Raw genomic sequence first — 23460 nt, 5'->3', positions numbered from 1 at the left:
CATCGCTCTAAAATAATTAAATAAACTTACAATGCAACCCGAATTAACCTTTCAACAAAGTGACACATTTGTTGTTGAGAGGGGAATTGGGTGTTCCAAAATCTGTTCAACAACTATCCTTATGGCAACTTGGAAAAATCTCTTAATTGTTGAATGTCATGTTAGAAAACTGTTGAAGATAGGATAAATAAGAAAAGGCGAAAGGTAGGTGTGAGAAACATATATTTTTAGCCTTATATCATTTTCTTAAAACCCCTTAGCCAAACCACAGTACAAACTTAAAAGGACAATGTCGAGAGCTTATTTGTCTAAGATGTGCATCATGACAAAACAATGCTGACTCCAATAAAGTAATATTTTTTTGATAAAATATCTCATTTTTAATGCATAAGTTAAAATTCATTTGCTAACTATTATCATAACCTCATCACCACTTATAGCCTAAACATAAACTAAATTCTATCATAATCACCACCACATCCAAACCAGCCAAACCCAAATTAAATTTTATCATCACTACCACATCATCACTCATAGCCCAAACACTTGCCAAAATGAGAGAATTCCCGACGTATGCCTACATAAGGTATTTTGTGCAAAAATTAAGGATCTAAAATGAACACCACCAAAGTGAAGACTTGCTACTACACATCATCAATCATCCAAACTTAGGCAATTTCTTACAGAGTCTAGGTTATAGCGACATAGCTGAAGACAATATTTCAAGATAGGCACATTGGGATAGCTTTCGTTGTTACAAAACATCAAGAAACTATATGACAACCTACACTAGGACAAAATAGTTGGGTTAGTAATTCTCCTCAAGACGAAACTAGCGCAATTTTGTGGATCACTTTAAAAGAAATATGTGTTTAAGAAAACTGGGGCAATTTTAATGGAAAATAAGTTACCAACGATAGTCAACAAGATTCGCTTTACTCGAGTCCACAAAATCGATAAAGATGATGTCATCCCAAAAGATAAATCATCAACAACATGTTTGTGCATGAGTCTTATCCACATTCTCTTGCATTCAAATAAACATCAATCACATCTTACTATTTACTAACATGCATCATTACATTACCCATCAACACATAGTCAAATTCATATATTATTTATCACAAAACTAAAAATCAACATGAACTTCATTCACCGCATAACACCAAACAATCATATCATTACAATTATATTTAGCAACCAAGATTTATGGGTCCTGTACCAAGATGAGCATTCAAAATCTAGCTTTTCTGGTCTTATACCTCGATGTGCATTCACAATCAAGCTTTTCGGGTCATGTACCTCGATGTGCATTCACAATCAACCTTTTCGGGTCTTGTACCTCGATGAGAAGTCACAGTCAAGCTTTCCAAGACCTTTATCTCGATGAGTATTCACAATCAAGCTTTTCGGGTCCTGTACCTCGATGAGCATCCATAATCAAGCTTTCTGGGTTCTGTACTTCGACGTGAAATTCAAGATTTTTGGGTCCTGTACCTCGACGGGAAATTCAAGATTATCGGGTCCTGTACCTGGATGTGAAATTCAAGATTTCCAGGTCTTGTACTTCGATGGTCCATCATGGCAAGCATGAGAACTACCTCAATAGATCCCTGTTTCATCATGGTAAGCGCGAGAATTGCCTCAACAAATATGTGGTACATTATGGCAAGCACGAGAGTTGCCTCAAAAAATCCATGATCCATCATGGCAAGCACGGGAACTGGCTCAACAAATTGTTGGTTCATCATGACAAGCGTTGGAACTACCTCAACGAAACCCTTGTTCATCATGACAAGCGCATGAACTGCCTCAACAAATCCATGGTTCGTCATGGCAAGCGCGGGAAACTGCCTCAATAAATCCGTGGTTCATTAGGGCAAGCATGAGAACTGTCTAAACAAATCTCTGGTTCAACATGGCAAGCGCGAGAACTGCCTCATCAAATCCCTGGTTCATCAGGACAAGCACGTGAACTGCCTCAACAAATGGTTCATCTTGGCAAGCATGAGAGTTGCTTCAACAAATCTCTGGTTCATCATGGGAAGCACAAGAATTGCCTCAACAAATTATTGGTTCATTATGGAAAGTGCGAGAAATGCCTCAAAAAATCTCTGGTTCATCACGACAAGCGCGAGAACTGTCTCAATGAATCCCTGGTTCATCACGGCAAGCGCAAGAACTGCCTTACAAAATCCCTAGTTCATCACAACAAGCGCGGTAACTGCCTCAACAAATCCATGGTTCATCATGGCAAGCGTGAGAACTACCTCAACAAATCCTTCGTTCATCATGGCAAGCGCGGGAACTGTCTCCGCAAATCCTTTGTTGATCACGACAAGCGTTAGAAATGCCTGAACAAATCCATGGTTCATCACATCAAGCTTGGGAATTGCCTCAACAAATCACTAGTTCATCACGGCAAGCGCAGGAATTGCCTAAACAAATCTGTGGTTCATCATGACAAGTATAGTCACTGCCTCAACAATCCTTGGTTCATAATGGCAAGTGCAAGAACTGGCTCAACAAATCCCTAGTTCATCATAGCAAGCGCGAGAACTACTTCAACAAATCTCTGGTCTACTAACAGAAACTCCAATTGTTTCATCAAAATTCGGTATTTTCTCAAATGATTCATTTATTTACTAGTTACTTACCACGATCTCTCACAAACCTCAGTTTGCTTGCTATCAGGTAAACAATAAGTAAAGAAGGGCAGTTGTGAACACCCACTTTTGTCCGGCCTAGAAAAAGTCTAAAACTTTTTTCAATAAAAAAATAAAAGAAAAAAAATCAAATTAGAAATGGGCTTCAATAAACCCATACCTTTTTCCTAAAAAACTAAAATAATAAAATGACTTTATTTTATTTATTTTAAATTTTTCAAAATTATAATATTAAATTAATAAAAATAATTAAAACTATTTTTATAGTTTTTTATAATTATTTTTGAATTTATTAAATTAATTAAATTAAAGATACTTAGAATATCCTTGAGAACCTTCCATTTTAATTTCAGGGAAAAAAAATAACATGCCACTTAACCAATTTTTTTTAGAATGGGGTCATATCCCTTAAGAGACATTGAGTTTAAAAATAATGATAAGATTGTTTAGCAATTTTTCCAGAATAAGTGGTATGTGTTTAGCTATAAATAGGAGGCTAGGTTACCATTAGAAACGATCAAGAAAAGGCAAAGAAAAATTCTAAAAAACAATCAAAAAGAGAGAAAGAGATAAAGTTGTGAGAGATTTCTGATCTTGTGTGCTGATTACACTGCCAGAATCGTGCAGCCCTTTTCTGGCCATTCAAGGTGTCTCGCGTGGTATCAAAATCAACTCTCTAATTGGTCCAACAATTGGAACCAATTTGATCGCGACACAGAGGCGGATGTAGTCCTCCTAGCGTATAATTACTCGTGGTTGTGCACACCGCTGGCACCCGTACGCCCAATCTTCCTGCCAATGCGCGACTGCCACGTGGACTCCACTTGCAGCATGCCCATCTCAGCGAATCGGAACGCGAACGTGTCTCTGTTCCCAACACTCCCACTTCACTAGATCTGCAGCCCAATCACGTATATTTGGTACTCTTTTATTCATTTTAATGTTGTTTTATTATGATCTTTCATTAATGAATAAAAAGAAAATTATTTGCATATAAATAAGTCACAAATATATCTTTTATTAATATTATTTCAAAAAAGTAAAATAATAAAGTAACATATATCTTACTATAAAGTATTAATGGTGCAAATAGTAAAAATAATAAAAACCAAAAAAATTCCTTATGTAGCAATCAATTAACAAATTTTCAAATTGAATAAAGTAAAATTATTTCTCATTAAAAATTATCATAATTACATTACTAAAAAGGTAAACAATAAAAATTAGTTATTTTATATGAAAACACTTACTATAATGAAATAATTTTTTGGGGATTAACCAAAGATGGAAGAGGATCACAGAAACACTTCTCGTCCTTAATTTATCTTCAAATGGGTCGTGTTACACTGTTTCTTGTCACTCGATTAATTCCTAAACTCGATAAAAAAAAACCTTTTTTAATTAAATTAATAATTAACAATTGCTTTTCATAAATAAATATCCAAATTAATATTTCACTTAAAAAAATAATATTTGCCAACCACATCAAGGATAAAGGAAATATCGTCTCTAGGAGCTTCTTTTTCTCAACTCATCATTCGGACAGTCACACTATGATGCTTATTTCCTTAATTAAAACATTCAACCATCAATCACACTCGAACTAAGAACTATGTAACATTTATTCTCTATCCACAATAAGGATATGTAGGAAAAGTTCAGACACAATAATAAATAAATAAATTTTAGTACATTTAATAATTAATTAAATAATCAAATAAATTTAAAAGTATAATATATGTCATATAACTTAGTGAGGGGTACTGCTTAAAGCGGACGGATAAGACGTTAATATCTTCCCGACTCCATAACCGACTTTTAAATCTGGATATAAAAAATTCAAAGCCCAATGTGATTGGGCTAAAATATTTTTCTACATTTTTTAGCATAAAATATAGTGTCGACTTTAAAAAAGTCGTATGACCAAAAATCGGGGCGCGAATATTTAGAAGTATAAATTACTAGAAAAATGACATGGTTATTTATAATTATTTAGTAGAACATTTCTCAACAAAATAGATGAAATTCTAATTTTTAAATATGAGCTTCTAAAAATTAAAATGACCCAAAAACCCAAAATTAAAATAATTTCTTAATTTTTATGTGATTTATAAATAATGTTATGGTAAATAAATGCATTATTAAAAACATTAGTTTGAAACGGACCACACATACTCTAGAATCTCAAATTTGTTCCATAACTGCCATTAGGCATTGCAGACACATTTTACGTATTCTATTTCCTTGATTGTTGATTGAGATTAGTGAATTTGTGATGGAGAAAGAGAAGTGAAATAAGATAAAAGGTTAATGAGATTAAATAATAGATGATGAGAATGGAGAATTGAAGAGAAAGAATGAAAAAGTGGTAAAAACGAGAAGAAAGAAAAAATGTAATATAATTTTTATAGACCATTATCATTATTCATTGTTCATGCCTAATCATCAATGACTAATTAAAATAATTGATGATATACTAAATGTATATAAATCTTTACATTAACAATATGTATATATTACACTCAAAATAAAAAAGTAGAAGGAGAGAAAGTAGAATGTAATGGGAGGAGTCGGAAAACCATGTTTTATTAGGTATTACATATTCTAAAACACTATTTTATTTTGTGAAAAAAGATTTATTTTTGTCCGTACCAATTTGGTGGATATAATCTATTTTGTAGGCTAAAACAACTTTTTTATGGCTTAGGATAGAAACTATAGAGTCATATTTATGATGTGTAGTACTAATTTGGTTTTTTGGAAAAGTAAAAGGGATGGAAGTGAACTCTTATATATTTTTTAAATATTTATTTCCCACTCAAATAGTAATTTCGCAACTACACACAATAGCAAAGGCATGCAAATCATACACCCACCTACCACGCAAGTCCATGGCGTCCCCAACAACCTACAAAAGGCGGCGTTGTTTACTAGGCCCTCCCAATCCCTTACTCCCATAGTCCCATTTCTGAGTTTTAAGTTTCATCGCCTCTTTGAGGAGTTTCCCACAAAGCCCCCACTTCCAAAACCTTCATATAAACACTCCCACACTTCACATCGTTCCATTTGTCACTATCTTATAAACTGAAAAACAATAAAAATTAAAAATAAAAAAATTAACAATGGCTTTGAGTTTCACACCTCAACCCACCAAACCCATTCTCCGAACCCCTTCTTCCTTCATCACCACTTCTCGCCCTCAATCCCTTCCTTTCCATAAACCTAGTCGCCCCCTCACCGTGCGCGGCTCAGCCATCGCCGCTCCGGGGGCGGTGAAGGTGTCTGGGGAGAGTGCGGTGAAGTCGGTGAAGGCGAGGCAAATCATAGACAGCAGAGGGAATCCAACGGTGGAAGTGGATCTGGTGACTGACAGGGTTTACCGATCTGCTGTACCGAGTGGGGCCTCCACCGGGATTTACGAGGCTTTGGAGCTTAGAGATGGAGATAAGAGTGTGTATGGAGGGAAAGGCGTTCTTAACGCCGTTAGGAATATCAATGAGTTTTTGGCTCCTAAGCTTGTTGGTGTTGACGTTAGGTAAATAATCTTTTGGATTCTGAAATTTCTTTGGTATAGTTGATTGTTGTGATGTGAACCATACTAGTTATTTTTTGGAAAAAACAGGAAAAAGGGGAAATAATATCAGTGTTTTATATTGCGGTTTGAATTTTTTTGAATTTGATGTGGTCCAAATGTTTCTTGAATTTGCCAGTGTGTTTTAAATTGCTGTTAGGGATTAAATAAATATCTTTGAATTTAACGTGGTGCAAATGTGGTCCGATGCGGTTGCTTTGTGGTTACATCATTATGATTCGGTGTCACACTGCAATTATGGTGTGATGCAGTTGTGGTGTGCATTATTGTGGCCGCATTGTGGTCCACATTTTGAAACAATGAGGTATAAATTGGAAACCTGTGAACAGCTGCAGCTGTATGTTGAAACACCATAGCAGTGTCCTTTATAGAATCGAGTTGATTGTGAAATTTGATGTAAAGTTTGTTAGCTAATATAATTCTGCTATACATTGTGAATTGCACACCAGTTGATATTTTTCCTGTTCTTTTTCTATCATTTTTCTTCTTACATATTCTTTTTGAAATGGAAAAATGAAAGATGACTGCTTTTATATTTACATATTTGGTGTTCTGTTTTTTACATTTTGTACTTTACAAGCTGACATTTAAGGCTGTGTTTTAACAAGGAATCAAGCTGAAGTAGATGCCATCATGCTGGAAATAGATGGAACTCCTAACAAGTCAAAACTAGGGGCTAATGCAATATTGGGAGTTTCATTGAGTGTGTGTAGAGCTGGCGCAGGAGCAAAGGGAGTGCCATTGTACAAGCACATCCAAGAGATTTCAGGAACAAAAGAACTTGTTATGCCAGTTCCAGCTTTTAATGTTATAAATGGGGGCAGCCATGCAGGAAATAATCTGGCTATGCAAGAATTTATGATACTCCCAGTTGGAGCAACTTCATTTTCTGAGGCACTTCGCATGGGCAGTGAAGGTTAGAAGCCTAATGCTTTATGACTGTAACCACTGAGGAAGTAATGACTGTGAATATATGAACTGTGATTGCAACCATGCATCTCTTATGTGCATTTTCTCATTTTCATATTCACTTTGTTGATAGAAATTGTGATACTAATTTCCACTTTGAAACTAGGTTCTTCCTATATGTTTGACCTCTGATTTGATGACTCATCTAAACTCAAATTTTGCTGACTGCCTAATATATTGCATGTTTCATTTTTTTTTCCAAATCAATATTAACCGATTATCTATTTATGCTGACAAACACTTAACTTGGTTATTTCTTGTGGAATAGTTTATCATGTATTAAAGGGCATAATCAAGGCAAAATATGGGCAAGATGCATGTAATGTTGGAGATGAAGGGGGATTTGCTCCCAATGTTCAAGATAACAGGGAGGGACTGGTTTTACTAATTGAAGCCATTGATAAAGCTGGCTATACTGGCAAGGTAGGCAGTACTTTCATTGTTTCATGCTGTTGCATAATTTGGATATCCACCTGTATTGATCATGAAGAAAAAATACAACGGTGCAGATTAAAATAGGAATGGATGTTGCAGCTTCAGAGTTTTACACTAAAGATGGGAAGTATGATTTGAACTTCAAGAAACAGCCAAATGATGGAACTCACATTCGCTCTGCTCAGAGTCTTGGTGAACTTTATAAAGACTTTGTGAAAGAATTTCCCATTGTGTCAATTGAGGATCCGTTTGATCAAGATGATTGGAGTTCATGGTCTTCACTACTCTCTTCAGTTGATATTCAACTTGTAGGAGATGATTTGTTAGTCACAAACCCAAATAGAATAGCTGATGCCATTCATAAGAAGGCTTGCAATGCTTTGCTTCTAAAGGTGGGTATTCTTGGAATATTTTTCTCTCGTTATGCTAATATAATGTGTGTTTGGTTCAAATTAGAAAATAATCTGATTATCAGATCAACAAATGATATTAATGTCCAAAAATCAAGCTTAAAAATTATTCTATGTTTTTCACTAAAAAATAGCTGTAGATAATACAGTTGCCAAACAACTTTGAGCCTCTACAGAGTATCATTTTTATCTGTTTTTCCTAAAAAATATCTGAACTAATCACACACATAATGTCACTGAATATTTTTAGTTTAATTTGCCCACTGCGTCCTGTTTACAGCTTGCTTTAATACTTTTGCATCTGCCATCTAATCAAATACAAACTGTATGTGGCAGTTTGCTGGGGAGATATGCTGATTAATGCTTCAATTGTTTTGTCTGCTATCTTTTGATTGCAGGTTAACCAGATTGGCACAGTCACTGAATCTATTCAGGCTGCACTTGACTCAAAGGCTGCAGGTTGGGGTGTAATGGTTAGTCATCGCAGTGGCGAGACTGAGGATAACTTCATAGCCGATCTCTCTGTTGGCTTAGCCAGTGGACAGGTTCTATATCCTTAATCATTTATTTGTTGAGTTTAATATTTCTAGAGCTGTAAATTGTGTCATGCCGTTATTTTATAACCTCCATGTTCATAATTCAAGTTCCGTCTTACAGATTAAGACTGGCGCTCCTTGCCGAAGTGAACGATTGGCAAAGTATAATCAGGTAACTGGAATCATGTCTTAACTTGTCCTTTTTATTATGCACAATAAAAAATAAATTAAAAAACTGAATAGCATTATCCTTGAAAATAGTGTTTGAATTCATATTCTTATCATATTCAGTTGCTGACTACCATGTGAATGATTAGCATTAAAATGGACTGATCTAATATACACATTTCCCTTCATGAATGTATTTTACTTTTCAGCTTCTTCGCATCGAAGAGGAACTTGGAAATGTTCGCTATGCTGGGGAAGCTTTCAGATCACCTTAGAGTGGATGAGCATTCATCTCAAAATATAGTCTTGAAAATTTTCTGCATTAGAATTGATCTGATTAAGAAAACCAAGGGAAATTCAGAGCTTTGATATAGCTGCCCACCTTCTGGGTATTTTCAGAAGATATAGTTGATGGTGTTAGCCTTCAAATGTGTGTTTATTTTGAACTGAAATAATTGCTAATGGAATAAGTAACTTATGCTTGAAGGCAACTATTGCAATGTGAGTAGTTAATGTGACATTACGCAGTGACAATGCTGGGTGTCTAGTTTCTAAAAAAAGATCAGGGTAGAGGTTGTTTGTAGTCTGATGTAGTTCTCTACATTTAGTTTATAAACCTGGCCAGCCTGTTATGGCCAAATAGGAGGGATAAACCCATGGTAGTCAAAATTGAGATTTTACTTAAGATCTCAAGGGGAATTAAATATCATAAACATAAGACTCGTAAGATATATGCTAAGACATTCATGCTTAATATATATATATATATATATGATTTTAAATTAGATTTTAAATTATGTTTTTAGCATAATTATGCTTTCACATTGGATTGGTATTATATTTCTAGTAAATTGAGTTTGGATATGGATTTATATCTATTATTATTATTATTATTATTATTATATATATATATATATATATATATATATATAATAATAATAATAATAATAATAATAGATATAAATCCATATCCAAACTCAATTTACTAGAAATATAATACCAATCCAATGTGAAAGCATAATTATGCTAAAAACATAATTTAAAATCTAATTTAAAATCACAAATTTGCTAAAAATAAATTCAATATTAAAATATAAGTCTTAATATAATTAAATCTATTTTAGTAAATTGATTACATTAAACTCTTTATAATCCTTCTAATGGAGCTTCAAACATAATAATGAAAGAGCATTGGGTATATTGATTTTGTAGTTTGAGTTGCTCTTTTTCTTAAAATAACAATGAAGGAGCATTGTTGATTAAAATAGTAATAGTGGTTAATGGGTGTAAGTGTGCAACTGGGAGAAATTAAGTTAAATGGAAAAAGGAGAAAGGAACAATGGTCGAATGAAGAACAGTGGAGGAAGAAATAGGAAACAGATTCTAGACTTTTGGCGGGGAAGGGAAAAACAAGGAAGGGGGAAACAAGGAATGAGAAGGGTGATTGAATGAAGAACATGGAATGGAGAAACGAGGAAGGAGGAAGGAAGTTCTGCCGATGAGTAATAATTTAATGAAGAAGAGAAGTTAGAGGTTGAATAGTGAACGTACCTCATGTCCAAAAATGGGTTGAGGCCTAATAACTTACACAAATATATAGTAGGAACGGTGGAAGCACATATTCCAATTATTCCATGTCTCAACAAGATGATTTCACGATCTTGCCTTCTCTAGAACTCATTACTGGGATCGAGTACGGCTAAAGCTGCCAAACACCTGGACTTGTGCGATCTTAGGAGTTGACACATATTTTAACTATCATGGATAAACCTCTATCAAAGCTTATGGTCTTCTAAACTAGCCTCATAATTAGCTCACACCTATAAAAATGCTAAAGAGATGTAAATGTGACAAAATTATTCATAATACACAATCCATCAAAATCTAAACATTCAAAAATGTTATTCTCTATTTTTCAAATTCATTCATTATCTCAACTCTCACTTTCTTATGATTTTTTCATCAAATTGAGATCAATTATAAAAATGTAATTGTTATTAAAAGTTTTTTCTTAAATATATAGATATATAAATAATTGTTCAAAACTTTATACATAGAAACTAAAATGTAACAAGTTTGTAGAATAAATTTTTTTGAAGTTCAAAAAACACTTTTTTATAAAGTGTTTCCTCAAAAAAAACATTTTTTCAAAAAGAGCTTATTAAAATAATTTTAAAAAATGCTTTAGTGAAATAGTTATTTTTAAAAGGTATTTTTAATTCCAAATAAAAATAATCAAATGAATTAGATACTCATCCACCAAATCTATTATAATATATTCATGAATAAAATTGATGAATTTAAATTCATCCATTAAGTTTGGATATAAGTTGATTGAATAATTTAAAATATAATTTAATAGATGTATATGAATTGGTGAATGACTTTTCATTCGTCCATTTAAATCCAAATCTATCCATTTGTCACCCACCCGTCAAAAATACATGAATAAAGATTTCCTTAAATTTTGTTTCTAAAGTGAGTAAACTGTATCCACCAATGATGGGCTAAAACGTAAGAATACTTTAATTCTTTGAATTCAAGGATTGGACACATTTCTTTATTATTTATTTTTGATAATTTAGGGCCAAACCAGTGTGGACACACATTTACATATCCACTTTGGTTGTGGTCAAATATTCAGCTTAATATCAATTATACCTTTTTCTTAATGAGTTGGAGTTACCACCATGTTTTATGTTCAAAACATAGTAAACCATCTTTATGGCCATTGTTGGGTGCATTAATCTTTAATTTAGAGATTTAGAATCAGGAGTCAATTACAAATTGAGAAAAGTATTACAACCCCATTCGCCTATACTATGCAGAATCCTCACTAATTGTATGAACTAAACTAAACTTCAAAATTGTTTGGTTATTTATTTATAACATAAATTTATTTTTTATTTTTATATCTGATAAAATATTATTTTGCTTCTTACGTATTTCTACAAATGATAGAAAATTAACAATACATACCTCTTGATAGAAAATAATTGTTACTTAAGTTTGTTTTATTTATTGTTAGGAAATGACCCACACCATTCAAATGATGAGTATTTATTTATTGTTAGTAAATGAATGAAATAATTCCGATTAAATAGTATTATTAAATATTTATTTATTAAAATATTCCCATCTACTGTAATTCAGATTAAATATTATTTGTCATATTAAAATATTATTGTTTAGTATTTTTTGTATTAAATCGAATAGAAGTGATGTAACATGGCTATTCAAAGACAATAAGAGGAAAAGAAGTGGCATCACGACTTTCCTCCACATTCATTTTGATATATTTTATTGAAGTAAATATCTATTTCAGTCCTTATATTTTTCGACCTTATCCATTTGGTCCCTCAAAATTGGAAAACTCAAAATGGTCTCAAATTAATCATTATAAACATATTTTAAAAAACCTGATAGAAATTAACTTGACCCCAAAAATAGTAATTTGATCAACATTTGAAATTTGTGAGGATCATTTTGGGTTTTTTAATTTTTGAAGGAGAAAACTGATAAAGTTGAAAAAACTGAAATGAATATTTACTATTTTCATATTGAATATTATAAAATAATTACTTATTAGTATTTAAAGTTATTATTTATTATTAAAGAAAAGATTTGTTTTCTAAAAATACAACATTAATTATTTTTTTATAAATTATGAAGTAATAAAGTATATTATCCTTATTGTTATACTTTTATTGTTAAAAATTTAATATTACTATTTATGTTATTTTTTATTTGTTATTTATTATTATAATTATTATTAATGAAATAGAAGAAAATTAAAAACAAATAAATATCAATTTTAGTCTCTCAAGTTTTTTGAAGTTATCAAGTTAGTCTGTGATAAATTTAATTTATCATTTCCCCCCAATTTTTGTAACATAGAACAACATTAGTCATTCCTTCCTTATCCATCTATTAACGTTATAGAGTTAATCACATGACACATTAAGCATTGATATGTATACACATGTCCAATCCCTGCTGGTATGTTGTATAAGTCATGAATATTATTATCATTATTGCCTTTTATCGACTTTTGAAAACAAAATGATGTCATTATGTAATTTTATGTTTTTAAAAATTAAAACTTTAGAAAAATGACGTTGTTTTATTTATTTTTGTAAGGAAAAAGTTTAAACACAAAATGTTGTCGTTTAGTGTATCGTCTTTCACCTTATACTAGCAAATAAAAAATGATTTTCTTTTCATCCACGTTTGCTTAGATTGTGTCAGTCCCCATCTCTCTTTGTCTTCCATTAAACCTCAAGAAATATCATTTTCTTTTACTTTGTGTTCCTTAAATTGTCTTCCCCTTCAAAAGAATTTGTTTGTATTCCAAAAGCGAAAAAAGAAGAACTTTTATGTTTGTGTACCTATTCCCATATATCCTTTTGTATTGCATTGATTATTGTGGTCCTCAGTGTGCTTTGGTTTTTTTTTTCTGTATGTGTTTTAACTCACATCCCCAAAAAGATAAATCAGCAAATAACGACCATAAAGTTTTTGTGTACAACTTTCCAATGCACCTAGAATGTGTTATACAATATACTAACAATTCTACACACACCCTTTAATGAATCTCACTTAAAGAGATGAAAATGAATGTATGAGACTCACTAGAGGTAATCTTTGAAAAACTTCTCAACATATGAAAATAGTTTCTTTCTCAAATAATGTAAAAACTATTCTCTTTTTCTCAATCAATCACTCTTGAAAATTCTTGTTTTTATGAGTTCTAAAACACTGAATGTATTTCATACAAATTTGATCTCAATCAATTATCTGAATGATATCTTTATATATGAGAAAGATGGTAAAATACCATTATGTTTTGAAATTGTTTTGTTGGGGATAATTGATTAAATCATGTACTAAATTGATTAATATTTCTTTAAAATGTCCAAGATTCCAGAACAGAAACTAACTTAATTAATTAATCATGTCCTTAATTGATTAATGTGTTTCTCATTTACAAAGACTTAATCGATTAGATAAAGTCTTAATCGATTAAAGGTTTTCAAAAGGACTTTGTTTATTATGCATGAATCTCTAACATGGATGATGTATGCATGATACATGACTTTGAAATTATAAGTGCCCAAAATCATGTACGCATGCTAAAATCAATTTTAATCATGTTATGTATGAAAAAACTCTTTTATGCAATATGCTCATGATATGTGAGATTTATCAAGGGTTCACTCAACCTAGAATCTACCCATTCAAAGCATCTTATAAGATCTAATAAGGAAAATAATTACTCTTAAAGTTCATGATCCATGCTTGAATATGAGTCTTGTAATGTTGTTGTTGACGTATCCATTGTCTTCAAACTTTAGTATTTTGTCTTCATCGAAATCATGATCTTGCATGCTTGTATTCACAGTATCCAAACCCACAATCTCATTATCAGGAAGTCGATGCTTCTTGGTGAGAAGTTCCTTCATGAACTTTGCATAAGCAGACATTTGCTCTAATTCCTCTAAGAAAGGGATGTTTATTTGTACCCTACGGAATATATCGACAAACCACTTAAATTGCCTCTCTCTGTATTGTTTAGTTGAGACATCAGGATAGGGAATGTATTGGATATGTGGGGGTATGGTTAAGTTGTCCTTGGTTGAGCTTACCCTAGCTTGGGTCCCCTCATTCTCGCATGACTCTACCCTTTGTTTCCCCTTTTGTTTTATATTTGTTGGGTATCAACAGATCAGAATACACCTAGAAGGGAGGCTGAATAGGTGTCATGGATCACTTACTCCACTTTTCCTATATTTTGCGCAAAATAGAAAGTTACTACACTTAATCAATTAAGCTTGGTTTTAATCAATTAACTAGTGATGGACTTAATCGATTGTGCTTGTGGATAATCGATTATCCTGATTCTTGTAGTTCTTGATTTTATGGTTTCTTTTGAAAGCAAGTCACTGATTACCAATCCTTATACACTTAATTGATTACAGAGGTTATATAATGATTATAATACAAATTATAACATGTAACACAAAATCAATTAATTAATAAGAATATAAAGACTAAAAGTAAAGGAGATTAGAGTTCAAAAATTGTGCACAAGGAAAATTTTTATCCTGGTTCATTTGCGGTCCACTTCAAACCACATCTAGCCCTCCCCTTATGATCTCGGGAGATTTTTCTTCTCCACTATTGACAATTTCAATAAACAACAAAAACTAAGACGCTACTTTCTTGGACTCTACAAGCTTGGCAACCTCGGTTTGACCTCTCTATCTCGCCTACTAAGATCACCTATCCTTTTGTGATTAGGCCCCAGCCAGGTATTGCTCGTACAAAGACCTCCTAGTCTTCGTGAAGAATAACAAGATCTCTTCTTGAAGTGAAGTTACTCACCAGGAGATTACTTTCCTTGTTCGATATAGATTTTGAATTTTCTTGAGTACTCAATATAACAATGTAAACTCAACTATAAAAACACTATGCAGAATACTCACAAGAACCTATTCTATATGAGAAAGTTATGCAAAGGTTTTCACAAAACAGATTTCACAATTTCTAGAAAATAGATTTTTCTCACTTTCACTTTAAAACAAATCAAGACACACAAGAATGAATGTAATGCATGAAAAGCCTTAGAGATGCATGCAACAATTTGAATGTCTAAGCCCTATTCAACATACCATTATTCTCTAAGCTTTTGTAATGCAATCTGTATGAAAGTGTATATTCAAAGATATTATAGTTATGCAAGATTATACAAAATTATTCATGATATGATATTATGCCACATGGGCCAGAATTCCAGTATTTATACCAAACATATTGATAATGCTATTAATCGATTATTCATCCACTTAATCAATTAACGGGCTGTTAAAAGTTGGTTTTCTGGTACGTCTTAATCAATTATATAGTGTCTTAATCGATTAACACACCAACAACATCGGATTGGTTAGCTACTGTAATTCTGATAATCAATTATACATAATACGTAATCGATTATGTTGTATGAAAAATAGTGTCTTGATGCACGATAAACTACCTATATGATATGTGAACATGCAATACATAGTTTTTCAAATATGATACCTTTAATGCATAAGACTATGTATGTAGATACATGAGCCTACTGATCATATGATATCTAGATGTGATGTCTCAATTTTAATCTTGTTTATATTAAAGCTCTTGTGAGACTCTATCTAGGTTTACCTAACCTAGACTCGATCTAAGGCAATCATCTTAAGACTTCTAATAAATGTAAAACTTACAACTCCCTAAGTATATAGATGTACCCCTTGAGTCTTCGGCTCATTGTTTATTGTATTATCTTCAAGCTTACTTGTATGCCAGTTGTCTTCATCAAAACTCAGGTTAGCGTCAAATGTGCAAGTCTTGACTTTTTGTGCTTTCATATACATCTTTGGTTTATAGTGCCCAACTCCAAAAGCCCCCTCCTAAAGGAATTACCATGACCATAATATCCTTATTGATTGTTGACCTTCATAGTCTGGATTATGCTCATAGCATCAATATAGCTCTTTTCAACTAAAGATTGATTTAATGTCACATCTAGGATCATCAGATGTTGTTATTGTAATCTGTCTATAAAGAAATGGATTTGACTATCTTTATCAAACCCATGAATTAGGCATTTCAACAATAACGACTTCAACTTTTCTCATGCTTCCCCAAGTGTTTCATTGGAGCCTTGGGAAAACATCGAGATCATTGTCTTGGCTTCCATATATTTTGTGTAGGAAAAGAATCGAGCCAAAAACCAACTTCTTAGCTTAGTCCAATCCATCACCATCATTGGATATTGGTCTAAAACCATTCTTTAGCTTTACCAAGTAAGCAGAATGGGAACATCATAGAGAACATCGTGTGTTCTTCAACTTCAGTTGCACAAATCGTTCTACACAAATGCCAGAACCTGAGCAAATGAGAATGTGGATCCTCATAATCAAATCATGTAAATGGATAATTTTCGAGAATTCCTAGGTGAATACCTCATAATTTCTTTATTAACATGACTAAAGTTCATACCTCCTAAACCTCCTAAGGGGTTTGGGTTTTACAACTCATTTTCCATGGCTTCCTCTAGATGTTGGTCCTCCATATGGACTGTAAGTTGGTCGAACTTCCTCTAGAGAACTTGCTCCCTTTGTCTAGCAAGTTGCTGCTGTTTCTTTGCTCGACTATTGTTTCTCCTCGCGGTGCATTTGATCTCCGAATAAAAAAGAAGTTGATCCTCTATAGTCCTACCTCACATACACAAAGAAAATAAACTACAAGTGCATGTCATAATACAAAGACAATTAAAGCAACAAATGTAAAAATAAAAGTTAAAAACTAAAATAACAATAATTGATGATATGCTAAATATCTAGATATAAGCTCCAAACAATGACACCATTTTTCTAACCGAAATTTTTTTCTATAAAGAACCAAGTGGTGTTGTAAACAAGTATACAAATAAGGTTGCTGGATCTACAATAACATGGTGGATATTGGCGTTTCAACCAACAATTAATTCTAAGTCACTTCAATTTTTTTGGATAGATATACTACAAATGACTAACGAGTTACAATACTTTGATAAAAGATGTTGGGATCGAATTTCCTACTCATTATTAGTATGGACACAATTTAACAACACTAATTCATCTAGCAATTATTCTTCCATGCAAATGATCTCAAAAGTACTAAAAGCTAATGTCTTAGTCAATATAGTAGCTTATACAATAAAACTCTATGTCTAGTAACTTTACACACAAGATGAAGAATTATGGCTCACAAAGTCATACCTCCATGTCTAGTAGTCTATTCATGTGAAATTGAGTTAAATGCAACACCTCAATTTTACTAATCGTTAATGTCTTGGTCATATTTGTAGCTTATTGAAATAGCTCTATGTCTAACATCTAAATTAACAAAATGAATATATATGAACTGTTAAAAAAGTTTGAGAGTTATTAAGTTATTGAATTAGATCTATATCTAGTAATGCAACAACATGCATAAAGTGACAATTTGAAATAAATCTATGTCTAATAATTATACCATTTGATGATTTGAATAAAGTCAGAATTATAACAAGGATTTCTCAAATATTTTCATTCACTTAGCATAAAACTGAATCAATGTGCATAGAAGCTCATATTACATTCAATTCCAACAACAAGGAAATTAGCTACTCATGGTAACTAAATAAGCAAGAGTAAGAGAAAATACAAATCATGGATGTTGAACTATAACTCTAATGACCATGGGCTAGCTCCTCTAGTAATTATGTCATGCTTACACACCTCAAAGGGTGCTAAACTCACCTAAAACTAAGAATATTAAATATTACAAGTGTATTGTCCAAAGTGTATACAAACCCATATTAAACCTCTTAAATAAAGTTTGAATTATGGCTTCCATGCTCACCGCATCGCCTTGCCCTAAGCACATTGCTTCGACAAGCCAAGCTCAACCTTTTAGCACACCACCTTTGAAATTGCAAATAATCAAAGGATGCCATTATAATTGACCTATAAAGTTTTGATGAAACAAGATCTTACATGGAAGGTTGAAGACTTGGACATCTCAACAAATAACATATCAAGAAGTCAAGGTCATTATCATAGAATCTAGGATTGCGTTTTACATTCTAGAGTCATAATATGATTCTGCGCAAATATCGGAAAAGCGGGATTAGTGATCCATCACACCTATTCACCCTCCTCTACGTGTAATCTTACCTAACTAGTACCTAACAACCTTGCGCTAGGCACACATCTTGGCGCTAACCACACCTCCTTCTTTCGCTTGGCGCAGGATGGCCGCTTTGCATATCTGAGGCATAAACTAATTATTGAATTTCATAATTAAATTCGTCTAGTGTAGGATTGGACTAGGCGAAGGTCCATCCGCCATTGAGTGTTGCTTTAGCACAAAGCGCAGTTATAAGATAGTGTCTGATCCGAGAAGCTTGGTTCCTACGCAGAGCCTAAGTAAACTTTGCCTTGTAGCATAACCTTTTTTGATTATTCCTCTAGTTTTTGTTGGGTACCAATAAGGTATGATTACACCTAGAGGGGAGTGAATAGGTGTCATAGATCACCAGTCCCGCTTTTCCGATATTTGTGCAGAATAAAAAGCTTCTATAGTTAATCAATTATCAACATGGTTAATCGATTAAAGACATTTCACTTAATCGATTATTATCAGAATGTTAATCGATTACCCTGATTGTTTTACTTTGAAAATCATTTTTCTCACTTCGTAAAAACCGTGACAATTCTTGATCTTTACTATCCTAAGATTGATTCTTGACTAACATTAGATTAACACAACAAGCAATTAATCACAGTAATCTAATCAAAACAGAAAGCAATAAAGACAGGATTATAAAGAGATAGGGATAGAGAAAATGTGCTCGAAGATTTTTATCATGGTTCATTTATGGTCCACTACAAACTACATCCAGGCCTCCTAGTTGATATGGGGGATTTTTCTCCAGTAATCATAAATGTAATTTACAACCACACTTCCAATACAACGAGACATAAACTTCCTTCTTGAGACCGATGAGCCACGAAGCCCGGTTTGACCCCTTATCTATGCCTACTTGGATACCACACCGTTCGCACAATTTGGCCCCAGTCGAAACTCTTGCTCGAATCAAGACTTTCTGTCTAATGAAGACTCCTAACTCTCAACATGTGATGATACCACACATCACGATAATTTTCCTCAAATTAAAGAATTTTTGCCGAGTTACATTGCACACTAGAATGTGCGGATTACAAATCTAAATTCGACTCTAATCACCCTTGACAAAAAGATCTCACAAACACAACCCTAAGACCGAATTATGAAATCATGCAAGGAGTATTTTCAATTGAATGAACAATGATTTTCTCTTTTCTCTCTATTCTCTCTTTTCACTCTAGAAGCTCATGCACGAAAACTCAAAGATACATCAAGATAACTTTGAAACTTTTTAGTGTAACACCAGAAGTTTTTTGTGTATGTTTTATTAATTATTTATTTTAACAACGATTAAGTTTAGAAATTAATCAGTATTGAATTAGACTAAACCTTAGTTGAGTGTTAGTCTTTTTTTGTGATTTCCTATTTTGTGATATATTTTCGTAATTTTATGTGATGGAAAGTTTTTGAGCTGCTGTCGGGCCCAAATTCACCCAAATTCGGACCAATAACGTGTTTTTGAGTTCCGTAACTCGGAATCAAATTTCCTTTGACCCATTGGCTTCAAAATATTATTTCGAGTCAAGATAGACATCAAGTTTGTCTATAACGCATTTCTAAATATTTTTCATTCCAAATTCCGTGTTTCGAATTTCTAACCGTAAACCGAAGTCGGGTGATTTTAAATATCCAACTGAGTATTAGCCGAAAATAATAGAGCGTGGTTTATTCGCGAATGTTTCACCGAAAAGGTCGCATCGCTTTCATGTAAGAGGCTTGCTTGTAGAACAAGCAAAAATACATATTCTCTTACACAAAATCCCTAAAATCACTCACCTATCTCTTACACAAACTAATTTTTGAAAAACCATTGACTTTTCCCCCCAAATCTAATGTCTCTCTTTACGGAGCCAAACACTAGCTAAAAGAATACCTTGGCATTTTCAAACTCTTCTTCACTTTGCATTCTCTGAGAACTCTCAAGGTAGTTTTTCATGATTTTTCATTTTGATTTCATTATCTCTTAAGATGTAACCATTAGATGTTTATGAAATTTTAGTATGATGTTTATATGTATGTTATGAACATTTTCAACCGTTGAAATGTTCTAAAAATCTTCCAAACTCTTGTTATGTTCAAAACTCTAAATAGATATTTTCTTCAGCTTAGAAAGTTATTTTGAAACCGTGAACTCTTTGTGTTCATGGGGCTGTTTTTAAGGTTTAAAAAGTTGTATTTTTGTTGATTTGAGTTAAAGGTGATGATTTTGAAAGGAGCCTTTAAATTTTTTTGAATCATGTAAAGTTTGAAACTTTTCATTTGTTTTTGGCTTGAGAAACCATAGCCTTGAACAAATGTAAAATAGTTGTTTTTCGAATTTTATGATAGAAATAAATATTGCAGTGGAGCATGGTTAAAGGTGATGATATTTACATCTAAAGGACCTTTGAAGAGTTTTCTAACCATGCAAAGTTTAGATTATTTTCACTTGTTTTTGGCTTGAAAAACCATGGCCTTGGACAAGTTTGGAATAATATATTTTTAATGATGAGGTATGGTTGTGTTTCAAAGGGGATGATTTTGTTATCAAAGGAACCTTTAAAGTGTTTAATGATAAGTTGAAAGATCAAAACTTTCCTTAGCATTAGGTCTAAATCATGACCTATATGTGTTTCGAAAAAAATTAGTTTCTAACTTTGAAATCCAAAATGTTTGTGGATGAGTTGTTGTGAAAAAGTGTAGCTTAGGAAATTTTGAGTTAAAATGTTGTTGAAGTATGAGATCAACACTAACAAGAATGTGTTGAAATGACCATGGGAAACAATTGTATAAAATATGGAATCTACTTAAGATGACTTACTTTAAATGGTGAAGTGTGGCTTAAAAAGTCTTCATGAAAGTATAAATTTAGGTTGGGATAAAAGTATAAACTTTATGAAAATCTTACCTTGAAAATGTTGGAAATTGGGAACAAGACTTTCGAAGATAAATGATGGTTCAAAAATATGAATCTTGGACTGGATGGATTAAAGTGTTTGAGTTCATAAATGAGTTAAAACAATGTTTTTACCTTAAGGTTATCATGTAAAAATATAATTCGTGAATCACTAAATTGTTTTCGTGTGTTTTGTTTCGAAGCTCTTGAAGTCGGACAACCAACCCACTCTCTCGTAAAGGAAATCAAGCGTGACAATCTGAGGTGAGGGAGAATACATTGTGACATAGTGGTGTCTCAATATGACACCCGAATCTCCTAAACTATCTGAAAAGTTTGGAATTATATTTGTGTATTAAGAAAACCCGTACTTAATCAATTATTTTGCATGCCTGGATTTTCTATGGATACTTTCTTAAGTTGTATGATTATGATAGCTTAAAATATCAAGTATTGTGGTGGCTATCCATGAAGGAACACCACTCGAGAAACTAAAATACATTGGGATCGAAAACAACGAAGAGTTTCGATCCGGTAGCCCAAAAGGGCGAGGAAAATGGTCCTGGTAATTGGACCACCTCGCCCGGGCGAGGGATAAACAGAGAAGAATGGTTCCAAATAGCGCTTGGGCGAGAAACCCCTCGCCTGGGCGAGCCAGTCTCGCTTGGGCGAGGTGGTCCAGTTACCAGACATGTATTTTGACCAGTTTTTGGTGGATTTTTAGCTTGAGCGACAGTCCCCTCGCTCAAGTGAGAACCATGCAGGAAATTGAGTCTGTTTTGATGAACTGGTCGCTTGAGCGACAGTCTCTCACTTAGGTGAAAGACAAACAATATTTTTGACGAAATGCGATTGTTTGATTGCTTAGGCAATAGCCCTAGCTTGGGTGTGAAGTGTATTTACCCTTGGGAAAGACCGAGACTCAGATGATTGAACCTGATGCCCAAAATCGACAAACTTATACAAGTACGTTTGTTCTTGCGCCTATTTAGGGCAATGTTTCTGACTGTGATGTCGTGATTAGGGAGATGCCCAAAAAAGGATTACATGATACCATGCAGCGAGGTCGTCTGACCGTAAGAGGCTTGGCCATGTGTTCGTCCAAGGTGATTCAACGATGGTTCGTAGTAGTAAGGATGTTATTCCTCTATTTACGTGTTGACGTAAGATCGGGTCCCACAAGAAGCATTCCTCTAGGAGATGTCTTAGGTTGGGCTGATCATATAAAATAATGATTAAAAGATTTAATCGGCTAACCTCGGTTAGTGTGCATACTCATTATGGATAATGAAGTAGTGGAGATGAAATTGACGGGAGACGAATGAGCCCCGAGATGTTGAGAGAGACGACGATGACGATGGTTCGTCAGCAAAGTCTTGAGGGTAAGTCTAGGTGAGACAAGTCCCTTGTATTCCTGGATGAGGTATTCTGTTGGATCGAACAGTTCTCACAGTGAAAACTAGACGATCTCTGACAACCCTTTTTTGCAACCAGGATCAATGAGAGGGATGCCCAGAAAGTGTTTGATACGAGACCATCCTAAAATGGACAGTTCTTCGAAACAGATCGATCATATATCCTTGCGATGAATAATTTTGGTGCGTTCAAATCGACTTGTTATGGGACCTGTACTCTTGGTTATTTCCGAATAGTATATTGGGAGGATATTGGTGAACAGATGGATCAAACAAGCATAACATTCATATATTGAAATTGTGGACTTTGATCCTCATAATCTGATAGTATAACATCATTCATCATTGTGGTATATTGTGTTTCTTATGAAGTATTATTCAAAGTTATATTGTGTTATTTTTTGTTACCATTAGGTAACAGTTTTTTATTTTCCGCAATGTATGTTATTTAAAGTGATGTCCCGAAAAAGAAACGAATATAAAGATGATAAGTTTATATTACATTATTAAAAAGTTTTTTTTACCCATTTTTGGGATTATATTTATGGACTAATTTTAGGGTCGTTATATTTAGTACAGTGAATATTTGATTCTCTCTCATATATTTTTCTGTTCTTTTATAATAAAGGTGAAAAAACTGT

The 23460-nt window shown here is 33.1% G+C and overlaps 1 protein-coding gene across 1 annotated transcript; it reads left to right on the top strand.

Annotated features, from left to right (window-relative positions):
• On the top strand, positions 5590 to 9307 carry LOC109328491 (enolase 1, chloroplastic-like). The gene is made up of 7 exons (XM_019561976.1): positions 5590 to 6201; positions 6867 to 7174; positions 7496 to 7650; positions 7737 to 8054; positions 8471 to 8617; positions 8730 to 8780; positions 8986 to 9307. The coding sequence occupies exons 1-7, from the start codon at positions 5789 to 5791 to the stop codon at positions 9049 to 9051; spliced, it is 1458 nt and encodes a 485-aa protein (XP_019417521.1). The 5' UTR covers positions 5590 to 5788; the 3' UTR covers positions 9052 to 9307.

Source organism: Lupinus angustifolius, chromosome LG15 (assembly GCF_001865875.1).
Source record: "Lupinus angustifolius cultivar Tanjil chromosome LG15, LupAngTanjil_v1.0, whole genome shotgun sequence".
NCBI lineage: Eukaryota > Viridiplantae > Streptophyta > Magnoliopsida > Fabales > Fabaceae > Lupinus > Lupinus angustifolius.
The sequence above is the reverse complement of the archived record's forward strand: the minus strand, read 5'-3'. Positions and strand labels throughout refer to the sequence as shown.